The following is a 27,650-nucleotide window of genomic DNA, read 5'->3' as shown; positions in this document are numbered from 1 at the left end:
GTTGCAAGTGTTCTCAGGATGACACCAAACCCCAGCCTTAAAGCACTTTAGGGGCTTTGCAGAGTGAAGTCACATCTACCAAAACTGCATTTTTCTGGATGAGGACAGAAAATATCCAGAGGCAGATCTGTACAAAATAGAAATTAGGAGCATACTCTCAACAAAGGAATTTACTATTTTTTTTTTGTCAAGAACCTGTTTTTATAATAGTGTGTAAGACAATTGGTTTATTAGAAGAGAGCACATTCTTAGCCAAGTTTCCCATAGATCAAGGTCAAAGTCCAAGGACTCTGCAGTGGATGTCTTATTTCTAACTCTCAGCTCCAGGGGGTTCAGCAATTCACCTGCATGTCTGGCTGCTGGGTTGCATGGAGGAAAATATAAAAAGTGCAGATTCCTTTGAGAACAGTAAGGACCAAGAGCTACATAAGGCACTGACACTGGGCAGGGGTATAATAAACGTGTACTAGATTGCCAGCCATCTAAGACTACAACAGTGAAGTGGTAACAAAAGCAGGGCCTAAAGCCAGCTGTCTTCCCCTCTGTAAAAGGCACTGCCAGCTCAACAAAGCCTCTCCAGTCTGGAACACCTGATAGGATTTTCTTGCTTCTGGTTACAAATGTGAACCTCAAAGCCACAGATCCAATCTCTCTTGGTCTGACTGCATTCTAGCTATTTCTAATACTTCCAGGACACACTTGGTGACCTAGGAGCAGGAATACCTAAATGTCACTCATCACTAACCATCACTGCAGACTTACAGGTCCAGTTGTTTTTGCCCATTTAAGGTCAAAAAGTCAAGACCCTTTAGTGATACTTCCAGCAGTGTGTAAAAGGTCATGTTATATAATTATAGATTGGCAAATATGTCGCACAAACAATGGGTGTCACTAGTCATCTGCCAACCAGCATCTTGACACTTTCGGAGGGGGTCAAACGTGGCAACAGTCATGCTCTGCCACTGCTCAGGGGACTGACATGCTCCTCTAGCCTCTAGAGACAGAAAATGCAGTGACGCTGATTTAGAGCAAGTGCTACAATGCCAGCAGCAGAGATTCACTTTCATTTTTGAGTAGAGCAATAAATTTCTAAATCCTTGTTCCATTCCCTTCCCCAACTCCTGGGGAAGTGTCTTAATCAAGTCACTTCCTCAGCCCCAGACTCACTTTTAGCTATATACTGTATAAAAAGTGGCTGTTACAACTTCTGTGTGCTTTCCCTGCTGGCCAGCAAAGAGCCATACCTGGTGCTGAGTTCCCATTCACATGCCTATCCCGCTAGCTGAGACATTCTAACATCCTTCTCTGCCCTCTTGTGGGGTAAGAAGGCACTGAGTAACACTGAGTAGCAGGAAGAAAGTTGTTTCCAGTGCTGTTGTTGACCACTATCTTAGGGGAACCGCTGCTAAGGCCAGTTCTTTGTAGTGGAAACTCAGTTGTTTCAAGTTTGATGGAGTACAGCTAGATGCTCTGCACAGGCTCACAACAGCTGAATTACTCTCATCACACCATGGGTTCATTAGCAAGGCTATAGCACTGCTGGCCACCAGATGGCAGTAGTGACCCACAGTGGAGGTAAGAAGAAAGGAATTGGGGGACAAACTCCGGGCTTATGTCCTCACCAGGCAGAACCGTGGAACTGCATGTTGAAGCCTAACAGGGTTCACACACAGGGACGGTGTGTCAAATCTACAGAGTGCCAACCACCCCCCAGACACCCTGTCTGGTGACTGTCCTTGCAGGAGGCTGCTAAGCTTGTCCACATGCAGGTATTTCACCTCCAGCACCTTAAGAGAACTGCTTTGCGGAATGACCATAAGCAGCACCAAGTTGAATTCTGCTCCTTAGCTGTGGATTTTCCATTGTGTCATTGCACCTCTTCCCGGCGAGATGGCAGTAGCAAGTGGAAATGTTTCTGCTGTTGCTCCCTAAACATGTTGAAGTATCTTCAAATTAACACCCTTTATAGAGGCCAAGGCAGGACCGAGGGAGAGGTGACCAGGGGTATTGAAACCATCTCAAAAACAATCTTTTTAAAAGCAGGTACTTTTATATAAGATCTGGACAAAAGCAACACAGGCTACGTCAGAGATGCTCCTTGGATGCCCACTGTGACTACAATGACCCTGTAGAGGTCCACATCCAGCTGCTATGTTCGGGGGAATGAAAACCAAATTTTTTATTTCTTACTGATGTCCAGTATTTAACTTCCATCGTAATGCAGAGATCAAGTCTAAGAAACTTGCAAATTATCTTAATCATTTCACTTAGTATCTTGAAAATTTTAACTTAAATCACATTGGCTTGGTAATGTTATACATTAAGTCACTGGAATGCAGTTGAAGGCCATGTAGGTGTTGTCTTGTGCAGCTATGTGGAAACTGAGCTGCTGTTTCTCAGATTTCTCTAAACACAGGCACAGATGACTTCAATAAAGTCCATTTTAACCATTATTTCTTTGTACCTATTGTTTACTGAATCCAGTAAGACAGGAACATGTTAAAAATAGTCCATGCGCCTTCCTTGGACCCTCTACACCTTAAAGGTCCAAAGCTGGAGGCGCAGCTGAGAACCAGGTGAAGAGAATGCAACATTACCTTAGGTTCTTGCCGAACTCGTCCAGGTTTGTGGCAAATCAATGTTGCCCAAACCCTCATTAAAGCAGCAAAGAATCTCATCTTTCACGTTTACTCTCTAACTTTTGGACCCTAACATAGCAACCACGTGCATGTCGGTGTGTAGCAAAAGCATTTTACCACTCTATACAGACTAATAATATACTAATGATGAGTCGTGGCAGGCTTCTTCAGAGGTGACCTTTGTACTCTTGACAGCAGCAATGCAATCAAAAGGATTTTCTTGGAATGTTACCCCTGGGATCCACAGGAAGGTAATTCAGAGAGGTGAAGGACACACACAGGGACAGTTACAGGACAGACGTGGTATTCTTAGGGGCTCATTTGGCAGGTTCAGGTTAGTGCTATGATCCAATTTTTAATAGTAGGCTTTTAAAAGGTTTATACAAAGTAAAATGATTTAAAATACCAAAAGAATTTAACTGACAACCTAGTAAGTTTCTGCTCTCTGTATATTATAAAATGGCTGCCAAGTTTAACCCCCTTGGTACGAATTTTGTTTTGGGAGGGGCTTTTAGATGTGAAAGCTGCCCCCCTAATCCCCATTTTATTGCCACTAACAACTCTGGAGGAAACAAATAAACGGCTCATACAGCTGATAAAACACAGGTCCACCCTTAGGTTTCCAGTTCCCTCCATATACTAGAGAATTAGTCCTTCATGATCCTATCACATGTGCTTCTGGAGCCCACACCTTGAGACAACCTGGTAAAAACCTACTTCTCCCTGCTCCATCCACTCCCCTACCTAGTTGCCTGTGATGGATGCAGGCGTCAACAAAAAAAATGTTTCCGCATGGATAGGATGCAGTCAATCCCCAAGATGTGGGTTTATAGGCAGCTGGGGTTTTCTATTACCCCCCCCCCAAGCCAGATGCAGTGTTGTCATGTCAAGACCTATTCAAACACCCAGTGTTTTAAGTCACTTGATGAGCCATTTAATGAATCCAAAATATTAATTGTGCATAAGTATAAATGCCAAATTCTGTTTCAAAACTAATAAACCAAGAATATTTTAGGCAAGTGTTTAGCCCACTTCCCTCCCCTGACAATGGGAGGTGTCAGTGAAAATAAGAAACAGAAGGAAACAAAGAAGGGTAATAGCAATATCAGGATCTTTAGGTATTTTAAAAAATGACAACTGTTTCTATAATCGTACAGATATCCTAGAAAAAAATTAGAGGAACAACTGTGCGTGAAATGGAATCACCTGCACGTGGAGGAGTGGCTTCCTGTGCAGGGCAGCATGCTGCCTGCCTGCATCCACCTAGAGGGCGGCAGCAGCAGGGCTCGGCTCTGCCATGCAGTCTTCTCAGTCAGTGAACATGGTGAGCATCCATTCAGCAGATTGGAGGATGTGTTCCCAGCACTGGTTTCACTTTGTACCCCACCCCCGCAATCCCTCCCCATTCCCTCATGTGTTCTGCACACAGGCAGTGGGAGACAGGGCCAGAGTCCTTGAGACAGTTGCGGAATGTGTGACGGTGCCTTACCACTGTGCAGGCAGGGCAAGAGGGGTCAAAGGGGCCAGGCCCTGTTTGACAGCAAGAGGCAGAAGGGACATTGCTCCTCACTGATGACACCACTCTTCTCTTAATGTTTGGAAGATAATATTTGTGGAATACAGGAGGGAAAAAAAACAGGCAACTGGTTCAGAAACATGTCCCTAATGCATGCTGTATTTTGAATGCCGGTCAACTTTGAGATGCTGGTTTGTTGGAAGAGTAATCGGTTGTTAACTTGTCCCACTTTCCTGCACCTGGAGCCTATCAGCTCTACTAAAGAGCCAATGTGGAAGACAAGGCGAGACAGGACAGAGAAGAACCTGAGAACAGAAACTGATAACCAGCCGGGCAGTGGTGGTGCACACCTTTAGTCCCAGCACTTGGGAGAGGCAGGTGGATTTCTTGAGTTCGAGGCCAGCCTGGTGTACAGACTAAGTTCCAGGACAGCCAAGGCTACATAAAGAAACCCTGTCTCAAAACAAAAATAAACTGGTCACCTTGTCGACCCCTGGGAAGCCTTCCATCTCTCCCAATGTTGCGGAAGGGAAACAGAAGACAGCACTCTGATCTTAGGTCCACTATTCTCCATCTTCCTCACCAATATCCTCTCTCTCCAGGACACAGGAGCTTCTATTATGTCACACAGGCAATATACTTACCAGGGTCTGAAACTGAAACTAGAGGTTTAATTGCTTCTAAAGTGAGACCCTGCCAGAATTTCAAGAGCAGCTTTCCCATTCCGGGCACACAATAAAGGTGAACCGAGTTGTTATCACTCTTCAGGCCCCAGGTTTCTGTCCTTTATTGTTAGGTTGACAGACACTTAAGAAGCACGTGAGCCCTATAGGTGGCGGGCCTTTCCCTGTCTGAAAGGGGTGCTTGGCTCTAAGTCTACTACTCATTGGCTCACCATGCTGCTGCTGTAGAGATGCTGTAACTCAACACCTGAGACTAGACATGTCCTCTGCAAACATTAAAAACTCACTACTTGATTGCCTGAAGTGCACAGGGGCTGCCATAAAACAGTGGGGTACACCAATGTACTCCTGTTCTTGGATCTTTCACATTCCTTTTCCTCCTCCTTGCCCTAGAGACTGGTTTTCACTCTGCAACCTAGACTCAACATTCTCATCTCAACTCTGGACCCACAACTCCATGCAAAGCTGCATTCTCATTTTGTGAACCTACCTGCAAGAGGTCCCTCCCTTAGTGAACTTGCTAAAGGACTAATAAGAAATGTAGCACGTTTATACATGTGAAATTCAGAGTGTGATACTTTTTAAAGGTTATAAATGCACTAATGGGTTAGGGTACAGACTGGTCAGTAGCACTTACCTAGTCATGCATGAAGTCCTGGGTTTGACCCCCAGCACCACATGCCTGTAATCCCAGCACTCAGGAAGTGAATACAGGAAGATCATGGGCTAGGAATGTGGCTCAGCTGATAGACTGCTTCACTAATATGCCCCAAGTTCACGCCCCAGAACATAAATCAGGTGCATGCCTGTATATTCCAACACTCTTTACAGGTGGAGGCAGGAAGATCACAAGTTCAAAGTCATCCTCAGCTTCACAACAAATTTACGGCTAGCCTGGGCTATAAGAGCCCCTATCTTGGGCTGAGGGTGGGCAAAGATGGAACAAACACTATCAAGAACAGAACTGAGAACTCACTTGAAACCATTGCACAGACAGTGTACCTTGTAGAGCAGGGGGCTATGAACCAAGAATGACTTCAAATTCTGTGATCTAATCCACGGTTTCCAAAAATTTACTCAAACTATTGCCATTACAAGTATTTGAAATCTTGGGGCAGACTACTAATCTAAACATCTAAAAGGAACCTGGAAGCCACTACCCACAATTCTCCCTTTGATGAGGACACTACCTCAGTATAAAGGTCAACATAATTGCTCACATTAGGGTCTGAGCAGCAATGATGAATGACCTTCAAACCGTGAACCTGTTTGTCATGTAGGTATGTAGTGTGTGAAACAGACATAAGCAAATTATCTACCTGTCCTTTCAAATGTCCTAGCTCCTGGAAAAAAAAAAGTTTTTGCTATAGACAAGCAATGATGCCTACGTGTGCAGAAAATAGGTAATGTGCAGATTGTGCAGAGCCGTTCTGGGAGACATTGGTGTCTGCACAGCACTGAGCCTGAAATCTGAAAAGTGTACTGATGTAGTCCCATCTTGAGAGCAGTGAAAATACTTACCAAAACCTGAAACTGAAATGAGGAATTGCCTCCAATGTGAGACCTACACAGCTCTTTAGGAAACACCCAGAGAAGCTCCACAGGCTAGACAGGAATACCTGGGGTCCAGAGGCAAACTGGCATTTGTTTCTGGCTGGCCATGAGCAGCTAGCTACCAGTTTACCCATGATTCCATTCCTAGACAGCCCCAAGCAGCCATCCAGACGATGGGAGGGGCCTGTGAAGCCAGCCTTCGGGTGATACGTACATTTACTCAATAGGGTGGGTGAGAGTGCAGTGGGCTTCTCAAGCTTCTCAGGCTTCTCGGGCTTCACAGCATTGTAGTTGTGGTCACTCGCCCAGGATGGGGTGGTGCTTTCGCAGGTTATCTCCTTCCCTGAAGCTTCACTCCTAGGAGTCACCATCACTTTCTTCACTGGGTTTTCTTTTTTTTCTGAAGCTAGTCTCTTGTGCACAGAAGAGATTTTAATCCCCACCTGGATAATCAGTGAAATCCCAATTATGAAGGTCTGAACTGACACCTCTGCTTCAGTGACCAATTAAGAGACATGATGCTTTTTTTTTTGTTGTTGTTTTTTTTTGTTTTTTTTCGAGACAGGGTTTCTCTGTAGCTTTGGTGCCTGTCCCGGAACTAGTTCTTGTAGACCAGGCTGGCCTCGAACTCCCAGAGATCTGCCTGCCTCTGCCTCCCGAGTGCTGGGATTAAAGGCGTGCGCCACCACCGCCCGGCTGCTGCTTTTTATTTTTATTTTGGCACCTGAAGACCCTTCACCCAAGCTGAAGCAGACCCTAGAATCCTGTGATTCCATATGGATGTGTCTCCACACCCAATAACCCTCAGCACTCCCATTCAACATCTGGGTAGTGCCGTGGTTCCTGACCCAGAGGAGGCATGAACCCCTCTCGGCAAAACAGCAAAATAAGCTAAAAACAAATTGAAAAGGGCCTGCACGTGGGCATGAGGACGTGTAGAGAAGAGATGGCACTGGCATTCCCTGTGGCCAGACTCCAGTGCTCTGCACTATTGCCCCCCACACTGTATAAAGCAACTACTTTTCTGGGAGTTCAAAGATCCAAGATGACAGCCTTGAAAAACAAACCAAACCAAAAAAACCTAGTCAGGCTTGATGACACAGGACTGTAATCCCAGCTGAGTCGGGGGCTAAGGAAAGAAAACCAAGTTCAAGGCCTGCCTGGCTACAGAACTGCCTTTAAAACAAAAGAAACACTCTCCCCATTGGATATGTAGAAATCCTAGGACTGGCCAGGCAGCAGTGGTACACGCCTTTAGTCCCAAGCACTCAGTAGGCAGAAGCAGGAGGATCTCTGTGAGTTTGAGGCCAGCCTGGTCTACAGAACTAGTTCCAGGACAGTCAAGGATACACAGTGAGACCCTGGCTTGAAAAACAAAACAAAAAAACAACAGCCACATGCTCGTTTTACTATATTCATGTCCTCAGCAAATGGGGAAGATAGGAGATAAGAAAAATGTGATCTAGATTTTGTTGACATCTGTTGCTCCCTACACTCCTCATGAAAACACCAACAAATCTATAAAGAGTACTTTCAAACACTTTCTGTTTCAATTGTCCTGAAGGTAACTTTTGTCAGCTTACCTGAACACTGCATTTTGGAAGATTGAACTTTTCTGGCTTCATCTTGACCTTCTCCTTGGGTTTTGGTTTTTGTTCTTTACCTGAACTTAGAAATTTCATAGTAGCTGCAGCATGTTTGAGAATGCAATCATTACTGCAGTACACTGAGTCAGGCTGTGCTACACTGGAACATCCAGGGCCAATGCACTTAGCAGCACCAGGAGCCTCTACGACCTGCAGAATGAAACAGGTGACTTCAGACAATATACACGCCAACACTAGTATTGAGCACTGTGACAGCTCTATTGATGGCATTGATGGCTACTGTGATCAAGACACTAGCAGTGTTTTTTTTCTTTTTCTTTTCTTTTCTTGAGAGGATGTCTCACTAACTCTGGTTGGCCCAGAACTCAGGGAGCTACCTGCTTATGCCTCCCAGTGCTAGGACTAAAGGCACAACAAAGTCTATATCACTATGACTGGCTCTAACAATATTTTTTTAATATTATTTATTTATTTATTATGTGTGCAATATTCTGTGTGTATGCCTGAAGGCCAGAAGAGGGCACCAGACCTCATTACAGAAAGGCACAACAAAGTCTATACCACTATGACTGGCTCTAACAATATTTTTTAATATTTATTTATTTATTTGTTTGTTTGTTATGTATACAATATTCTGTGTGTATGCCTGAAGGCCAGAAGAGGGCACCAGACCTCATTATAGATGGTTGTGAGCCATCATGTGGTTGCTGGGAATTGAACTCAGGACCTTTGGAAGAACAGGCAATGCTCTTAACCTCTGAGCCACTTCTCCAGCCCCTCTAACAATATTTTTGATATGAATAAAACATTTTTTTCTTCGTAAGCTATGCATGGTGACATCTTTAATATAATTCTAGTACTTGGAAAAGGAAGGCAGCAGATTCTCAAATTCTAGGCCAGCGCAGGCTACATAGTAAGACCCCGTCTTTGTTTATGTGTACTACACAAACCCATTTCCCCCTTAACTGTCCCGACAAACTCTGTATACATGGGAGCTTCAGATCAACATGCCTCCTACAGAAAACATGTGCAGGTCCCAAATGATAACTAGAGTTAGAACGGGGCTGGAAATATGGCCTAGAATGTTTTTACAGAAGATCATGTCAGGCAGCTCACCACCTGTAACTTAGACTTCTGACCTCTGAGGGCACTGTATACATTACCCCCTCCCGACAAATACCTTAAAATAAAACATTATAAAAAAAGATCAAAATGTCTATTTAATGAGGCACAAATTATGTCCTTAAAATGCTTACATTTTGTGCGTTTGTGTGTAGAGGTGCACACACGTGTACAGTTAGAGTCAGCTCCCTCCTTTTATCACGTGGGATCTGAAGATCTAATTCAGGTCATTAGTTTTGTGACAGGCGCCTTTACTCAATGAGCCACCCCAGAGGCCCAGGTAAAAACTCCTTTATGAGCATGGGTGTTTTGCCACCGAAGTCAGAAGTGGGCATTCAATTCCCTGATGCCTGAGTTACTTGAGATGGCAGGGAGACATCATGTGGGTGCTATGAACTGAACCCAGATCCTCTGGAAGAGCAACTAATGTTTTTAGTCAATGAGTTACCTCTCCAGGCCCCCAGAAGAAAGAAAAAGGTCTCCTAATGTAGTCTTTCTTGCCTGGCCTGGAACTCACTGTATAGACCAGGTTAGCCTTGAACTCACACTGCCTCCAGAGCATGGACTCTAACACACCAAGCCCTCAGGTGAAAATTCTTAAAGAGAAAATGTGCCTTTCCCTAAAAGAGAAGAAATCCAGTGGGTTTTGAAGAAAGGCAGCCTTTTTTTGAGTGGTGGTAACACTCAGGATACACAAACATTCATTTTGGATAATTAGTGACCATTTAGTTTGAAGTATATCAGAAAGACCGGATGGGACGTAAGACTGACAGCTGAGAGACCTTCAGAGTGGGTCATCTCTAGCTATCTTCTAATGAGACCACATCCTCCAGCCAAGATGAAGCCTTGGGAAGGGACACTCTTGTTCCCCTTGGGGGTCAGGGCTCTGTACCAAGACCTGACTCATGGATACCAGGGTGGAATTTTAAGCAAAGTCTATTACTCAGCAGCAGAAATCACACATAGCAACAGCACATGTGACGTCTCTGCTACAATTTCTACTATTCTGTTGATGGAAAAGCTAAGGACACAGTAGCATGTCCCTTACACAGAGCCAGGCAAAATGTCAGTCTTCAGTTTAAATATTTGCTTTTCTTCTACCAGATCTAAGTTTACACAGAATAAAATCCAGGCCATGTCTAATATACTGGCAATAAAAACATCAAACCGATAACTCCAAGTAAACGGTGCCAACAGCACAACTTCACGCAGCCATCCCTCTTTGGCCTTGCATGCTAGGGCGGTGACATTCTAGACTCTACACCGACTAGGGATGGCCTGCCAGTCTCAGTTCACGGGAAATGTGCACATCATGGTTCCATGAGATAATATGGATCAAGAAGGAAGAATGAGCAAACACTGGGCAGGCAGAGAAACAACCCAATGAGTAAAGGCCTGTAACAACTCAGGTCAAGATGATAAGAGGAAAAAAAAAAGATGGTAAGAGGAGAATACAAGTTACCTTTCTCTCAACGATTCTGCCAGCACTCAAAACATGGAACACCAACAACATGTAAAAAGGCTAATCCCCCCCCCCCCCCCCCCACACACACAACCTTAGTCAACAGCAGCACGGAGAAAATTTTTTTTTTCCTTTAAGGGACCATTCGAGTATGGTGTTGGTGGTACATATCTGTACTCCTAGTACTAAGTAGGCTAAGGCAGAGGGGTCACAAACTGGAGGCCAACCAGAGTGACACAGACACACGTGAGCTGAGTTAAGACGGAAGCAGTAGCAAGATGCCCCCTCAAAAACCTAACCACTTGCAAAGGAACACCTTCCTAGTCTTGGTGTTTTCACCAGCAGTGAGTCTGACATTTGTGCTTGTCATAGCAGACAGATAGATACTTACAGGCTGGAATATCTTGAGTTTTTTCTTGCCGCTGGGGTTTGCCGCCTTTTCAATTCTACCCTTTATCCCCTGGTCTTCACCAGACTTCTGTTCTACTATCCCTATACTTGTACAGTCTGTGCCGTCAGCACCTAGAGGTCTGCACCCAGTGTCCTGCTCATCAGTGGCACTGGCACTTGTCTCATCCTGCACCTGCAAAATGGTGCAATTTGGGCAGATGTAGTCTTCCCCATTCCTCTCCAGGAGTCGCCCTCGGGCCTCAGAAATACCCACACAGTCACCATGGAACCACTCCTCACATCGATCACAGCAGATCATAAACCTGAAATTGGAAGATTATGTGGTCACTGTCTAACATATTACCAAGTCAAACTTTTAATATTCTATTATAAAAACATGCAAATAAGAAAAACGTGATATCAGAACTAAAACATCCATGTGCCCCTTCCTTCTGTTACCAGTGTTCCAAATCTGATTCATATTTTTTTCTATTTACTTATTTATTTTTTGAGACAAGGTTTCTTGTGTTTCAAACTCCCTAGGTAGCCAAGGATGATCTTGAGTTTTTGATCTTCCTTCCTCTACTGAAAGCTGAGATTACAGGTATATGCCACCATACCACTTTATGAGGCACTGGGGATCAAACCCAGAGCTTCTACCCATTGCGCTACTCCTTAGCTCTTCATCTTTTGGCCGGACCACTTTAAGAGTGAACTAGAGGCTTCAGAGCATCTCTACGCAGCAGGAGCAACAACTTCATCCCCTAATAACCTCACAAGGATGCCCATCACCACCTGGCAGCCAACTCAAGCAAAGGACCACACTGGGTGCAGTCATGTCCTGAGTAACACTCTCCCATAGGATCTTTGCAACAACAGCTGGCTCTCACCTATCTAGTGTCCACTGGCTGCACATGGCTTGTCTCATGCTGGACACTTTGACTGTGTCTGCCACAGTGGAAAGGGTGGCTCTAGGTAGTCCACATGGATCCACTCCGTTTGTCTCTTTTTTCACAGGACTCATTCATCCTTTTTCAATAAACCACTGCCTGGCAAGCCCAGCTTTAAGCTCTTTGGCATCAAAGCAATGGGAGTCCTCTCGCTGTCTCCATCCCTTGGCTCTTTCTTAAAATGGGCACAGGCCTCCCTCCCTCCACCTACCTGTTGTTGTGAGGCTGGCGGCAGATGCAGTACAGGGCATTGGGGTCGTAAACCTCACACTCAGGCTTTGGTTTGCCCGCATCCCTGGGGCCTTCCTCTTTACTTCCCTGAGTTGCTTTCCCCTCTGACTGATTTTCTCTGTCATCTTTCTCTGACTGGGACACTGGTCCCTGACTAGCCTCAGGCTCCTGCTTACAGAGAGGTGCGTTCTCATCAGCACTGCCCGCTAGGGCACTCCCAGTTTCAGCAGGGTCCTCCTCTCGGCGTTTCTTCCTTAGGCGATTCTGAGCGCCTCTCAGGGGCCTCTCCACGGGTTCTTGTTCTCGCTTCCTTCGAAGGCGGTTCTGAAGTTCCTTCAAAGTTAGGCCATCGCTGTCACTGTCAGAGGTGTCTTCTTCCTCATCACCTCCTTTTGCCTTTTCAGAAGAGTCAGGATGTTCTTTTCCTGAGGAGCCCGGTGCAGGGCCACTTCTGATCTCAGAACTACTCTCCACACTCCCCTCTGAGGCTGTTTCCACATCAGTGACTGTGGAGGATGTGGGTTCACTAGAATCCTCCAGGGAGACTGGCACAGTCTTTCTCCCTCGGCGGCGAACTGTGGTTAGGAACTCTTCTACTCTCTCGGTGCGCTTTGGCTGCCGTCCACTGCGGCGCAGGGAGAGGCTATGCTGTTGTGGTGGCTGCTCACTGGGGTCCACCTCGGTGTCTCCTGCACCCTCACGTTTGGCAATCGTGGTTCTTCGAAACCCCCAGGTTTTCCTGAACTCTTTACTGGTGGGTTTGATAGCCTTGGGTGCTTCCTCATTGCTCAGGTGCCCTTTATCATCCATACCTAATGATAAAAGGCAATTACACCGTGACCAGCAGACTACCAAGCCACCACACCATGTAGTCCTGGATGGCAAGCTAAGGCATTTTCTAGAGGAGCAGAACTGCTCTGATCACTGTTTCCCATGGTGTGTATGAGACGACGTGAAGTAACTTATAAAGAGATTCTAAGTTATGCAGCAAATGTCGAAGAGTGAACATAAACAAACTGGGTAGAAAACTAACAACGAAGGGCAGTCCAAGCAGCATGAAAACACATTCAACCAGTGAGGCCAACAGAGCCAGACTATTCTCAAGCCTTCTGTGTAGAGTCAGGCTGCTCATGCTGTGTGCCACTTCTGGGCCCAGTCTGACTGGGGCTTTGGCCCTGACTTTTTTATTCTCATGCAGGGCCTAGACTGGGAGGGACAGTGGTGTCTTGAACACTGTAGCCAACAGAGCATGGAGTAACTCTTGTGGACACCAAGTTAAGAACAACTACTGCCCAGATCCTTGACCTACTGATACGAGCAACAAACTTTAAGGTATATTACTGACTGCCCAAGCATCGCCATGTGTGCATCCCTCCCTAAGGTCTTTAAACTTGTGGCAGCCCTCATGCCTTAGCATCCCAAGCGCTGGGATCACAGCATGCACCACCACACACTCAGGTCTTTCACTTTCTTTCTAACAGATGAAATTTTTATTCTTGTTTAAAATTGATAAAATTGGAAAAGGTATATACCTTGAGAATTCTTTTCCTAGCTGTTCAAACTTCAATAGCATTTAAATGCTAGTGATGAATGATTTTATCACATGCTCCATCTTAGGGAAAGGACTGGTATTAAACGAAAACCCTAAAAATGCAAACACAGAAAATTTAAAGTTATCAGTACCCTAAATAATGTTTTCCTTCCTAGCAGTTTAGTAGATAACTGTCACAGGCTGCCTAGCACTAATCTTTATCACCCTGTAACCTTGGCCTTCAGGTCATGTGAAGCTGCTGAATGAAGAATCACTTCTTTAGCCACCTTAGGTGTCTTCCCAAAAATGGTAAAAGCCAGAAGTCAACTAAGTCAGGTGCCAACCCCAAGCCCTTACCTGGACACCAAGAGCAGAAACAATAGCATTAAACTGATGTCACCCAGAGGTGGGGCTGGCCTCCTAAGGCAGAGGTGTGTTCCCTTCTTTATCCTTTTGGAGACTGGGTCTCACCACGTAACTGACTGGCCTAGAACTCAGAGATCCACCCACCTCTGCCTCCCCATTGCTGGAATTAAAGACATCACCACCAAGCCTACCTAGTGTATTCCTTTTAAATACACATAGCTAGGGCCGGAGAGATGCTCAGCAGTTAAGAGCACTGGCCACTCGGTCCCAGTACCCACAGAGAGCAGATAACTTACTCTACTCTCAGTCCCTCTGGCCTCTGTGGGTACTGCATACACACGGTGCACAGTCAGCACACAGACAAAATGTCTATACACATAAAACATTTTTAAATGTAGAAAAAAAAACCCTAAACATACACAGCCTAGTAAGTATCAAACTATCTACTGCAATGGCTTGTTCATTCTAGTTACAAAATCTTGGGGAGAGAAGTATGTCCTTTCCATTTAGGCAACAAAACATTTTTACAGTAAGCTCTTCTATTTTACCACTGAGCCACACTCCAGACAAGCTGAAGCAAGACAGCTGCATCCTAATTTCAAGCAACACTGCATCTCTACTCAGAGTGCAGTTTAGGGGCCAGCCTGCCTTTCTAAGTCGTCTTCCTGCCTAGAACCCAAGAGACAAGGCCACTTTTTCTCTACAAAACTGTTTTTTTTTTTCTTTAACAGAAACTACACTATTAAGGCTTACAAACTGATAACATAGTCAAAATGAAAACAAAGAAACAGTAAAATTCTTAATAATGACCATTCATTGAACACAGCTGTGCTGCTGTTAAGGGTCTAAAATCTGGTACTTTAGATTATTAAAAATACATACAAATGCTACATTATACTCCTTTATTTATACAAATAATGCCACTTACCCGTCCCCAAACTGAAAGCTTGTAAATCTTTGGCTGAAAATCCTACATATAACAACGAACCTGGGAACCAAGTCCAGCAGACAGCCAGGCCTCACCACACCTCTGTCAGCCTCAGTCCATCAGTGAGAAGATTCTGGAGCTTCCAACAACCAAAGGGACAGTGTGGACTGCTTCCCGGGCAAGCTCCTATAGGAGGGAAAACATATTACAGATCTTAAGCAACAGTGACTAAACCACGCACCAACAACCAAGAAAAAGCAAATTCTACCTAACCTATTCTGAGTGACCTACAAAGATATCTGAAGAACAGAGAAATAGTGATACTGGTATACTCTGAAAGACGGGGCCATCCAGGCAAGAGTCAAAGGCAAGGTGAGAAGAAGGCTCAGGGTATCAGCCGCTTTGGAATTCAATTAAGAACCTATCATGAAGCAGACCCAGCACAGAGAAACATCGGAGAAGAAACACAAAAAAGTTATGAGCCTGAATAAAAAAAAATTTTGTTAATTGTTTCTCTTTAAAATTTAGTAATGTAGAAGTTAATTTAAAATCTAAGCAATTTAGAGAACTAAATTCATATTTGCTAAAAAAAAAAAAAAAATCAATGTGATGTGGGCATCTATGTATATTTGAAAGCCAGGCAAGGTGGTACCTATCTATAATCCCAGCACACAGAGGCTGAAGCAAACAGAAGATCATGAGTTTGTGGCCAGTCTGGAATATACAAGGAGACTGTGTATTCCAAAATAAATAAGTAAACAAATAATCATTTTGATTTTGCCCAGTCTTCCTGGTAAGGTCCTAATGACACTGTTCTCAGGCTCTATCTCAGAAAAGCAAAATACCTTCCACCCTCAGCCCCTAACAAAAACCAGCCCCCTCCTTTCCTCTTTCATATAATCATAATCTAAATACCCTCTCCAGATGTCTTTGTTTCTAGACAGGTCTTTTAAATCATAAGGGCCAAAGCCAGCAATTCTGAGCAGAACCCACCTCTTACCTCCTCTCTCTGCCTGGCTCCAACTGCTTTCCAGCTAACTGTGGTCTCCCTAGTAACTAAAGACAAAGGGCAAACATTCCATGTACCCTTAAAGTGACAATAACCTTTTAGACCTCATGTTCAATCCATGTAGCTCCAGAGGGTGTCATTATAGTTTCTGTCACATGGAGAGCTAGCCACAAAAAGTCAACTTCAAGAGTTCAGAAACTACTGGCTGGACCAGGTCACAGGACATGGGTTGGATTTATAGCACCCCCAAAACTAAACAGACAATAAGAAGCAGAAACTATTTTCTTAGGAATGAAAAGCATAAAAAACAAACCAACCGGGGCTGGAGAGATGGCTCAGTGGTTAAGAGCATTGCCTGCTCTTCCAAAGGTCCTGAGTTCAATTCCCAGCAACCACATGGTGGCTCACAACCATCTGTAATAAGGTCTGGTGTCCTCTTCTGGCCTTCGGCATACACACAGATAGACCATTGTATACATAATAAATATTTTTAAAAAAAAAAAACAACCAACAAACAAAACACTTATAGGGATTAAAGGGATGGCTGCTAAGATCATTTGTTGCTTTTGCAGAGGACCTGGGTTTGGTCCCCCAACATCCATAATTCCAGTTCCAGAGTATCCCCAGAAAATCCAACAGTCTTATCTGACCTACACAGGCTACAGGCACATGTGTGGTGTACTGACATACTTGCAGACAAAACACAAGTTAATTTATCAAGGAGAATGTAGCTCATTGGTAGGGTGTCCGCAAAGCATGGACTGGATCCACAATATGGGTAAAAAGTACAGGTTAACATGAAAAAAGAAACATGTTTCTAAGATTTAGAATAATCCTGAATACTAAGAAGTAAACATGCAGTGACAGAGGTCATTTGTAATAAATTATGGAAATCTATATTTCAAAGATTTTTCATAACTCTGACAATGCAGAAAACTATTGAAAATTCAGTTTGTGAAATAAATGCATATAAATGTATCAAGACAAAAGTCCAAACAAAATGAAACACATTCATAAGCTATAAATAAAAAAAAGTTATTACATGACAATAGGCATGTAAATCTCAGTACTGAGGCGATAGGGAGGACAGGAGAATGGCTAGTTCGCGGCCAACCTCAGTTATATAAGACCATTTTATAAAACTAGGTAAGAGTTGGGCTGTAGCACAGTAGTGAACACTTGAAGTCCAGCTTCAATATAGAATAAGTAAAAAATTGCATTACATTTCTATCCCAAATTAGTATATAATTCCGCACATATATAGCACAGTCCATATAAAAAGTAGTCATGAAATTGTAATCACATTAACAATTCCTCCCCAAAGAAGAAAAAAGTGGCCATTTTCTTTTCTTTTTTTTTTTTGGTTTTTCAAGGCAGGGTTTCTCTGAAGCTTTGGTGCCTGTCCTGGAACTAGCTCTTGTAGACCAGGCTGGCCTCGAACTCAGAGATCCGCCTGCCTCTGCCTCCCAAGTGCTGGGATTAAAGGCGTGCGCCACCACCGCCCGGCGAAAGTGGCCATTTTCTGAGTGTGCTAAAGTTACAATTAACTTTGCACATTTCTAAGTGTGTGCATGATCTGTCAGTCTCTTTCTGAACAGGGTCTGATTTTAGGCCAAAATGTCCTGGAGCCCGTGGAAGTCCTACTGACTTTAGTCTCCTCCTGAATGCTAGAACTAAAGGTGTGCAACACTAAACCAGATACTATAAAGGGCATTGCCCCCTCCTCAGTTAAAACCCACTGTTTCCTATTAGCCAGAAGTACAGATTATACAGTGAAAATACAGTATTAAAATTATGTAGGGGGTTGGGGAGATGACTCAATGGGACTCAAGTTCAAATCCCCAGCACCCACATATGAAGCTTATATGGCTCCATGCACTACACTGGTAACTACATTAGAAAAATGCTCAGAAAGGCAGATCCTGAACACTTGAAGGCCACCATCAGTCCAGCTAAAATGCCAAGCTTTCAGTTCAGTGAGACCCTGTCTAAACAAGTAATGTAGAAAGCAACAGATTAAGATACAGAATGCCAAGTACACAGACATGCACATTCACATGTACACACCATATACATACAACACACACACACAACTAAGCCAGTAAGGTGTGATGACATACACTTGTAATCTCAGTACTCAGGGAGCAGACAGGAGGACTGTAGCAAATTCAAGACATGGGCTATACTAGTGTCCTTAAAAAGAGCTACCATTTCTCTGCAGTGCTGTAAAGGACAGAGAGTCTCCAGAGATTCAATGCCAAGTACATGCTCAAGAGTGAGAAACAGGTTATATGGCTGACCAGCATTCTTAGGTGGTAGGTTTCAAAGCTTTTGGTCTCAGCAAAGTATACACTGAAGACTCCAATATTTTTTTTTAATGTGGAACACAATACTTAATATCACTCTTAGTTATTTCCAAAACCATATAAGTATTAAGAATGGTAATTCTCTGGCTTAACAAAAGATAACAGAATTTCCAAACACGCATCTATCATGTATGGTTTTGTGTGAACTCTATGAAGAAAGCCCCTGCCTTACAGAGGCATGTCATTCATTTCACATAGTTGTGGATATTCTTTGAAACTGCATCAAACCAACAACAGCAGTTTCAAAAGTCAGCAGCGCTGTGGACTGTAACCCAATCAAGGTCTCTTTCTTGCATTAATCCACTGTCTTGTCTGGCATTATGTGAGTCTTTTACCCAAATTGCATCTTCTGACCAATTAGAAAACACTAGAGCACAGAAGATCAGGCAGAGTTGAAGAAAGGTATCTGTAATGGTTTGGACTGCCTCAGCAATGTTTAATTACTGGAAATCTATCAAGCTCACGCTGACAGATACCAGTTTCCAAAATTCTAATTTTCTCTTGGAAGTGCAAATTTTATGTTTTGCAAGAAATCCTCAGTTGCTTTTCTTGAGACTTACATCATTTGTATTGGAGAACATGCCTGCCAAACACTGAGCCTGACAGCTGCAGTGCCTTATCATCCAAGGAGACATTTTACAAAAACTACAAGTATCAACTCCTCACAGGAAAGTGATATAGTGTGCACCTGAGGACTAGGCCTAGTATAAGCAGCATGTAGATGTACATTTTGTTTGAGGATATTAAAATTTTTTAAATTACACTTACTTTCTCTGTATGTACATACACATGTCAGAGGGCAACTGGCAGTAGTCATTATCTCCTTTCACCATACAGGTCTGAAGATCAAACTCGGGCTATTAGGCTTGGCAGCAAACACTCTTACCCACTGAGCGAGCCATCTTCCTTGGCTTCAAAGATATTCTAAAGGGGAAATGTGTATTTTACAAACCCAGTCCACCGGGGGAGCACAGGGTCCTTTATGCATGAGTGCAAATCAGCTGTCAGGAAAACTCAGCATGTGTCTCTATTATTTCAGAAAGTTTTGACCACACAAGTCCAAGGCAGGTTTCAGGCATCCCACAGAAGCCCACGGAGCAGAAAAAGAACTTTAGCTCTGTGCCATTTCTACTAATTAAGATCATGCTGGACAGGGCAAGACAGTGAGAAGCAGCATCTACAATGCATCACCTTCCATCCTATGTGCCCCACAACAACCTCCAAAATCCCTTCCCATTTCCTGACTCAGCAAAACATCATTACCATTGCAAAGGAGAAATTAAGCAAGACCCACTCTCCCAAAATGTTAAATATCACTTTTAAAACCTTTAGTGAAGATTCGATTATCACTATTCTAACAGCTGTGCACTTAAAGCTATCTACAGTCACAGACACAAAACCAGTAGAAAGCACTTTAAAATGTGACAGTCACATGAAGCTCCTACACGCATGCCACCGCAATTCCAGAAAACCAGCCATGACAATACCCAAGTGTACATGCACGTTCTGCCCGACTGAAACACAAAATGTTTGCAAACTTCAGTTTTTCTTGAAATGATATTCAAAACTATTTTATTTTAGACAGGCTCTCATGTAGTCTAGACTGATCTCCAACTCCCTATGCAGCTAAGGATGACCCTGACTCTACCTCCTGAGTACTGTTAGGATGCTGAGAAGACCGCGCTTCCCCTGACTCAGGCAATGCTGGGGGATGCTGGGGCTGAGCACTCTGCAGAACACCAGCAAGAGACAAGTTGTGAAGCAATTCTAACTTGTTAGGAATTAGATGGTTTGGTTCTAACTAAGAATTTGTTAATGCTAACAGGTCAGGACAGTTTATCATTACTGATATTTTCTATTTTTAATGATCTTTTATCTGGGCAATCTCTGTTAAGTAAATGGGGCTTTAGAAAGTGCTAACCCAGTTTATGAAAAAAAAAATCAAATATTATCCAAGAAAAGGCTCTTTTTAAACTCAGTTTTAATCCCATAAAGTAAATTAATAATTAGAATGTGCCTAGAAAATTCAGCTTGTTCAGAAACGGAAAAACTTCCTCTCCTCTTGGCCTCAGTGGGAGCAGCTTGCTGTCCATATGATTCTTACCCAGCAGGCTGCAAGGCCTGGTTCTTGTTATTGAGCTCCAAGGTCTGCAAGCTGCAAAAATTTTCTATCACACATGTTGATGCTGGGGCCCATGAAGGAAAATTAAGAAGCCCAGGTTTTATTTCTCTCAGTATCTATTGCTCAACAATACAAATGATATTTACCAAATTACATGTTATTAAATTATTCTGGTTAGGTGAAAGAAAACTATGAGGAAATCATTAGAAAAAGCTGGGAATTGGTGATACATACCTCTAATCCCAGCACTTGGGAGGCAGAGGCAGAAGCAGATGGATCTCTAAAGTTCGAAACCAACCTGGTCTACATACAGAGTTGATCAGGACAGTCAAGGCTACACACAGAAACCATGTCTCAAAACAACGAACAAACAAAAAACCAAAACATCCTTCACAGCTATCATTGCTTTATAAAAACGCGGAGACAAACAGCAACACCTGTCAAGAGAAAATCAACTTTGAGAATTGCTGAAACTAATCCTCCAGTGTATCCTACATTCACTCCTTCCAATATCTAGTTTTTAAAAAATTACACACACACACACACACACTTTTAAGTTTGGTGGAAATTCAGGGAGGAAATTTCAACTCTTCTAGTGGTGGCTAGGAACAAGAAACTCTGTGGCAGTTCTGCCTTGTTTGGAGCAGGACGCCATGTTTCTTGAAACAACTACATAGAGGGTGGACTCCCCTCCTACCTCTTTCCATTCCCAGAGACAGTGGGACTCTTTATAGGTAACTGTTGCTCTTATGGTCACCACCAAGTGTCGTTTCTTGGGCTCATCAGGAAAACTAGCAGCATCCACACTGCACTCCGAGGCTGACTACCCGATGATGTGTGCACGCACACATCGTAACTTGGAAGCCCTCTTTTAGTGTTTCCAGGACAATCCTACAACCTGGAGCTAGTAATACTCCCTTCCAAAGCCCCAGATGAAGGTTAGTTTTACCATCTTATGTCCCACTGCCTACAATGAAAGTATATTACATCCTATGGTAAATACAAAGGGCTAGTCAGACACAACCCAGGTTCCTCTCCCATGCTGACACCTTCAGCTGAATTTGGTGTTGTCCTAAGTGTCATAGCAATGGCGGTTCCTAACTCACATCTCTTGGAGAAGCATGAACTGAATGAAAGCACAGGAAAATCATTTGTTCCACACCTTCTCCCAAAGAAACTAGTTGAGACAATAAAAATAGTTCAAACTGCTTAACAGTATAAAGGTAATCTGTTTTTCTAGGTGTTTAGAGTCAACTATTCTTTGAACTCATTTCAATAACAAGAGAACCCTTTTTGAGAGAGCTTCTCCATGTAGCCCTGGCTGTCCTAGAACTTGCTCTATAATCTAGGCTGGCCTCGAAGTCACAGAGATCCGCCTGCCTTTGCCTCTAATCTGGCAATAAGGAGGCATAGGCAGGCTAGCCTGGTCTACACAGGGATTAACAGAACAGCCAGAGCCACATAATGAGACTCTTGGAAAATTGAAACAAAACAAAAAACCAAAATGAACACATTTATTGTTATGAACAGTAATGGTCACAATGGCTAGTTGGACTCCCAGATCCAAGCTATCTGCACAGCAGTAAGGTATCATATGCCCTCTTTATTGTCACCGAGAACTAATTCACACTTTTTCAGAAGATCAGTGATGTGCCACTTTAAGTAGAAACAGATGGAAGAAACCAGTCGCTGTGAGATAAACAATTTACAAAAGGCATAACCTTTACTTTTCTCATGAAGTGGTCTTAGACTTAGAAATCAGTTCCATGATATATTTATTAGCATAAAGGCAGGTGAGTTTAAGTATTTTAAAATGACTAAAATGTTTAAATGTATCAGTTGTAAAATCAAACAATCAGGATCAAGAAAGCCTAAATCAAAAGCTCTTTAGTGTAAAGACCCTGGAGTCTGGGCTGAGCACAGAGCCCCCACACTGGCTGCTACCCATAGAAAGCACCCTTTCTATCTAGCCAGGATTCACAAGGGCAGTAACTACATCCAATCTGATTCCACCTCTTTCCCCCCTCGCTTAGCTTCAGTTATTATGCTGAGGAGGCTGTAAGGCTTGGGAAACTCAAGTCAGGCACTGTACTCCAGCTGGAATCTTCCTTTCCTCCTCAGACTAGCTGGGAACAATGCATGGGGTTTTCTTCCCTTTGGTTTTATGGAGGGGGGCAGGATAATGAAGTCTGGCACTGATAAAGCAGAGTTCCCTGTATTATCTTGTGCAGATCCACGCACAGCTGAACTCCAGTCAAGCCAGTTAAGAGCAACAGCCAGTACTTACTCAACATTAGCAGGTAAAAAGAAGGCTGTATCAATTCAAAGATACACGACTTTCTTAAGTTACAATCTAACAAATCCTGATGGTCCCTGGCATCAGGCTTCCCAGGGGATAGCTCTCTGGATATAGGCTCCCAATTCCTGCTCCAATAACCAGTACTTTTTATCCTCAACAGTTAGAGAATGATTCCCTTGTAAGACATTTGGGGGTTAGGGTTAGCTAAGTGGGGGTGGGGTAGAGGCTCAGGAAGAACCAAGTGTGAAAAGAACTTGGCTGCAAATTGTGGACTTTGCACTGGGCTGTTACCACCTCCTTCCTGAAGTGGGGTCAACACAGATCTCAAGTTTCCTAAAATCCTTTCTGAAGTCCTACCAGGTCAGCACCCCACTTGGCAAATGTGCAAAAGATGGTCAACGTCACCTACGAAAATGACAAGTGACCACATTTCCTGAAGGATGTAGGGACGTATTTAACCAAGAGCACCAAAGCAGGTTTTATCATGCCTGTGCTCATGCCGGGAGTCTGCTTCCATTTAATTTAGTAAACTAATGTAAGACACACACAGCCATGTTGTCACAAGAGGTAACTAATTTGAAATTTCAAGACATGGAAAGTGCCACTGAGCGGGTCTCCACAGCACTGGGGAAGAGCACCAGCAAACAGCCACACTTTTGAACACACAAACAGCTTTAACATAAGCTACTCGCAGTGTTTCCACTTTTTCTATACTGTTTTATGATTTTTCTATATAAATATTATCCTTAAAAAATTTATGAGGCCGGAGAGATGAATGATTGCTGAATGCTGTTCCAGAGAACCAGTGTTTGATAACCAGCACCCACATAACAACTTATAACCACCTGTAACTCCAGTTCCAGGGGATTAGTTACCCTCTACTTGACATCTGAGGGCACCAGGGACAGGTGGCATAGAGACACACATTCAGACAAAACACCCATGCATAAAACAAATTATTCTGAAAATTACTTATTTTTATTGTTTTAAATTTTGTGTATGTGCATTTGTATGGGCACAAGTGCAGGTGCCCGTGGAGGCCAGAGGTGTCAGATCCCTGAAGCTGGAGTTATATGCTGCTGCGAGCTGCCTGGCATGGGTACTGCGAACTGAACTCTGTAAAGCACACATGCACCTAACCTGAGCCATCTCTCTAGCCCACTCTGAAGTATTACACCTCCTGACCCAAGCACAATAAAGCCACCATCATTTTGGAAAAAACTGACGTCCCCTTTCATGGTGTATTACATACCACTTCAGTTTTATTAGCACATGAAAAACATACCCCTAGCACTCACACATCTGACCCACAGAAAGAAGTACATGCCCTACAAACAGTGCCGAATTATCAACTCCTAGGGATAAATTATATAGAAACAAGCGCAGAATCATTCTTTTAAGAGGGCATAGGATTTCCTGGAACTGGGGTTACAAGTAGTTGTGAGCCCTCCAGATGACACAGATGCTTGGGAACCCAGCTCTGGCCCTCTAGAAGAGAAACAGGAGCTCCTAATAGTTGACCCACCTCTCCAGCCTCAACTGTCTACTCACCTCCCCTATCAACTTCTCAAAATGACTGCTCAGAAAATAAACTAAAGTCTGGTCAACAAGGTCTGTCTCACAGGTGAACTTGCACACTCAGATCAAAAAAGCACAACTTAGACTTTGGGCTTTGACCTCTTTCCTAAGAGCACTGTATCACTGTCTGTTAATCATATAACCTTTGTAACTGAACCAACACACATCATTTGATACAATCATAGAAACTAATGGGCTTTTGTCTACGCAGGACCCAGTCATCTAATTAAGATTCAAAAGAGACTCTGTTTCGGGACAATTTCTTAATTGAGACTCGGGCATGAGAAACTGATCCTAAGACATGGGACACTGTGCAGGGATCGAAGAGCAAGGTGAAACAGGCTGGTTACCTATGGACATCCAACATCGTCGTGTTACAGGTGTATAACACGGTAAGACAAGTCCTGTTGACAGATGTGTAAAGCCTGGCACAGCACCCATACACTGAGAAATCATTCCTTGAGCTGCTCACCACTGACTGAGGAATTAAGACTCTAGCCTATTAAGGCAGTACCTACCAGAGGTCCAGAGAGCTTTAATGGCAATAGAAAACTCCCGCGAATGAACTGCCTCACAGGAAGACATGCCACCTCACCTTCAAGACCGACCTGGGCCTCCCTCAGCCCCCTAGCACATAGTCTCAGCAAGCCATTGTGATGCTACGCATGCCCTGAATGCCAGGAGGAAAGTGCTGGTCATGGGTGCTGGCAGGGGCAATCAGTTGCACAACCTTTTTTGTGTGCTGTTTCTCTTCTGTACACAACTGAGTTTGCCTGACAGAATCTCCAGTTGATGTAACAAGAAACCTCTTTTTGTGGAAAATTAAACATACACTCCCAATCAAAACCAGGGTCTTTTACTCAGTCACTTAAGATCCATCTACATTAACACGCACCTGGCCACCAATATCGGTACGAGGTAATGCGGGGGGGGGGGGCAACGCCCAGGCGCTAAGTCACACACGAGACCGGGACTAAATTTTCCTCAAAGCACCCCTCCCCCGTCACGAGACACCGGCCCGCACACCCGCGGACGCGCGCCCAGGCCCAGTCCCCGTCCCACAGTGCTCGACCATAGTGCCGAGGACCTGCGGCCGCGGGCGGGCGGGCCCGCAACTCCGACTCGCACTCATGGGCTCCACAGCCTCCGAGGCCCGGACCGGCCTGGACCACACAATTCAACCAGACGCAGACCGCCCGGCCGGCCTCGCGCGCTCCTCCGCGACTCCTCTGTCAGGGGCCGGAAAGAGCCCCGCGGGCCGCGACGCCATTTTCTCGGCGCGATAATGCCGCTCGCAGGAATTGGGCTGCGGGCAAGGCGCCGCTCCGACTAGTCCCGATTCCAAGTGCCGTCCGGGACCACACGGCTCCCACCCTCCTTCGTTGCACAGAGCCACTTACCGCGGCCGCCGGGATCCCGCAGCCATTTCCAGAGCAGTCGCGGAACTAGAGCGGAGGAAGCCAGCGAGACTGCCGGCCTAGAGCGGCAAGCCGCACAGCAAGCGGAAGAAATCAACCGGCCACCGAGACGCCGCGAGGATAGAGCGCCTATGCCGTCCTGACTGCACGCATGCGCCACTGCTGCTACCCAGGTTCCCGGGAGCGCCCGCCTGGTCCTGTGTCCTAGACACGCTAGACATTTTCCCGCGTCTCGAACCAAGGGGCTAAACTGGGATCCAAAGCCACCGACAGATTCCTCGGGCTATCCTGAGGCAGTACTCTGCGCCGAGCATTTCAAAAGTTGTAAAAGCTCACTGCGCCAGCGGGGATGGGTGCTTGGGGTGAACCGGCCTCCGATTCCGTTGGGGCGGAGCCAGGAAGAAAAGACCCCAAAGTCCTTCCGCAGGGGGCACTGCTCACTTGGCCTCTGGCAGGGTGTGTGCGGGGCAGGGAGCGGCGTCCGCCCAGCAGGAATTCCCTAGGACTTGACCCGCTTCACTCCTGTATTAGAAACACCCCTGCCCCGTGACCGTTCCTTCCTGGAACTAGTTCTCAATGCCTGGGTGTACGTGAATACGAGGGTCGGACCCCCAGCCCAACATTACGTATTTTCCCCTAGTGCTAACTAGAGTGACATTCCTTCACTGTACCCCAAATACTTCAGGAAAGCGGAGGTAGGTCGTTATTCCCTTGCAGGACCATGAACACTAGCCGCTCGTCCTGAGAGCAGTGAACACCAGGGTCCATACAGCCAGTTTTAAATTTACGTTTGCACACAAGCACGTCGCTTGGAAGTCAGAGTCTTCTACCCTCTCAAAGAACCAAGATGTGTCCTTGTCTAGTAAAGCCTCACCCACACTGTGGAGCGCTCTAATGCCCCATCCAGAAGCCCAGGACTTAAGTAGGTTTGTTTTCTCTCTAACAGTCTCAAGGTTACATGCTAACTCCTGGGAATTCCAGTGAAGTAGGAAGCTGCGATCCTTCAAGACCACTTTTCTGACTCTTGTCAAACAGTCTACTTTGATTTCTCAACTCTGCCCTTGAGTTGAAGGAGGCTTCTACCCTCAGACACAGAACCAGACAGGGTTGAATCCAGTGTGAGCCTGTGCAAGCGGCAGAATGGGGACACTCACATCACAGGCCACAACGAAGGCCCAGATATTACAGAACAGGACGGAAGCAGGAACTCAGCCCCAGTGGACCACACTGCAGTGTGCTCGGGGAGCTGTGCCTGAGTGGCCATCTACGGAACAACTATCAGCTCACTGTTCCTGTCATTTCCAATAGGTACCACCATCCTTGGTGAAAAACATCTGTTGTTTGAGTGTTTTTAAGTTGGATTCTACTAACCGAATAATCATTCCTATTCTTTAAAAGTAAAAATCAGAAGAACAGTCACCAGTTAAGATCTTGTTCCAATCATGAGCACCCACATAACAAGATGGCATCCTGGCAAATGTCTGTAACCCTGGCTCCAAGACGGGAGGATCCTACCGCTTTCTGGCTTCTAGCCTAAGAGGACACTGGACGCCACCCACCACGCTTATGTGCGTACACAGACGAATTTAAGAAAAAAGGAAAGGAAAGGAATAGCAGGCCTGGCAAGTTAGCTCAACAAATAAAGGTGCTTGTCACCAAGACCCAAGTTTGATTCCCAGGATCCATGTAGCAAAAAGAGAGATCCCACTCCAAGTTGTCCTCTGATAACATCCACACAGACACCATGGCAACACATACAATAGAGTGCAATACAAAAAGTTAAATCCTATGGACGGTGCCACTTAACATTCTGCTCTGAAACCCCCAATCCAAAATTTCAAGACCCTGGAGATTTGCAGCAAACATTGGAAACTTGGTA

At 44.6% G+C, this 27,650-nt stretch overlaps 1 protein-coding gene across 4 annotated transcripts in view; it reads right to left on the bottom strand.

The window, feature by feature from the left end:
- Dido1 (death inducer-obliterator 1) overlaps positions 1-27,650 on the bottom strand; it is a 54,992-nt gene that overhangs the window by 17,869 nt on the left and 9,473 nt on the right. The window contains exons 1-7 of one of the 4 annotated variants that reach the window (XM_057781182.1): positions 25,754-25,816; positions 14,980-15,165; positions 13,687-13,798; positions 12,135-12,966; positions 10,975-11,296; positions 7,976-8,188; positions 6,607-6,835 (exon numbers count right to left, since the gene is read on the bottom strand). In XM_057781182.1, coding sequence (XP_057637165.1) covers positions 6,607-6,835; positions 7,976-8,188; positions 10,975-11,296; positions 12,135-12,964 — 1,594 coding nt within the window. In that variant the 5' untranslated portion in view covers positions 12,965-12,966; positions 13,687-13,798; positions 14,980-15,165; positions 25,754-25,816. Of the gene's footprint in view, positions 1-6,606; positions 6,836-7,975; positions 8,189-10,974; positions 11,297-12,134; positions 12,967-13,686; positions 13,799-14,979; positions 15,166-25,753; positions 25,817-27,650 lie in introns of those variants that run through there. The other 3 variants (XM_057781184.1, XM_057781181.1, XM_057781183.1) reach the window with 3 other exon arrangements.

Source organism: Chionomys nivalis, chromosome 9 (assembly GCF_950005125.1).
Source record: "Chionomys nivalis chromosome 9, mChiNiv1.1, whole genome shotgun sequence".
NCBI lineage: Eukaryota > Metazoa > Chordata > Mammalia > Rodentia > Cricetidae > Chionomys > Chionomys nivalis.
The sequence above is the reverse complement of the archived record's forward strand: the minus strand, read 5'-3'. Positions and strand labels throughout refer to the sequence as shown.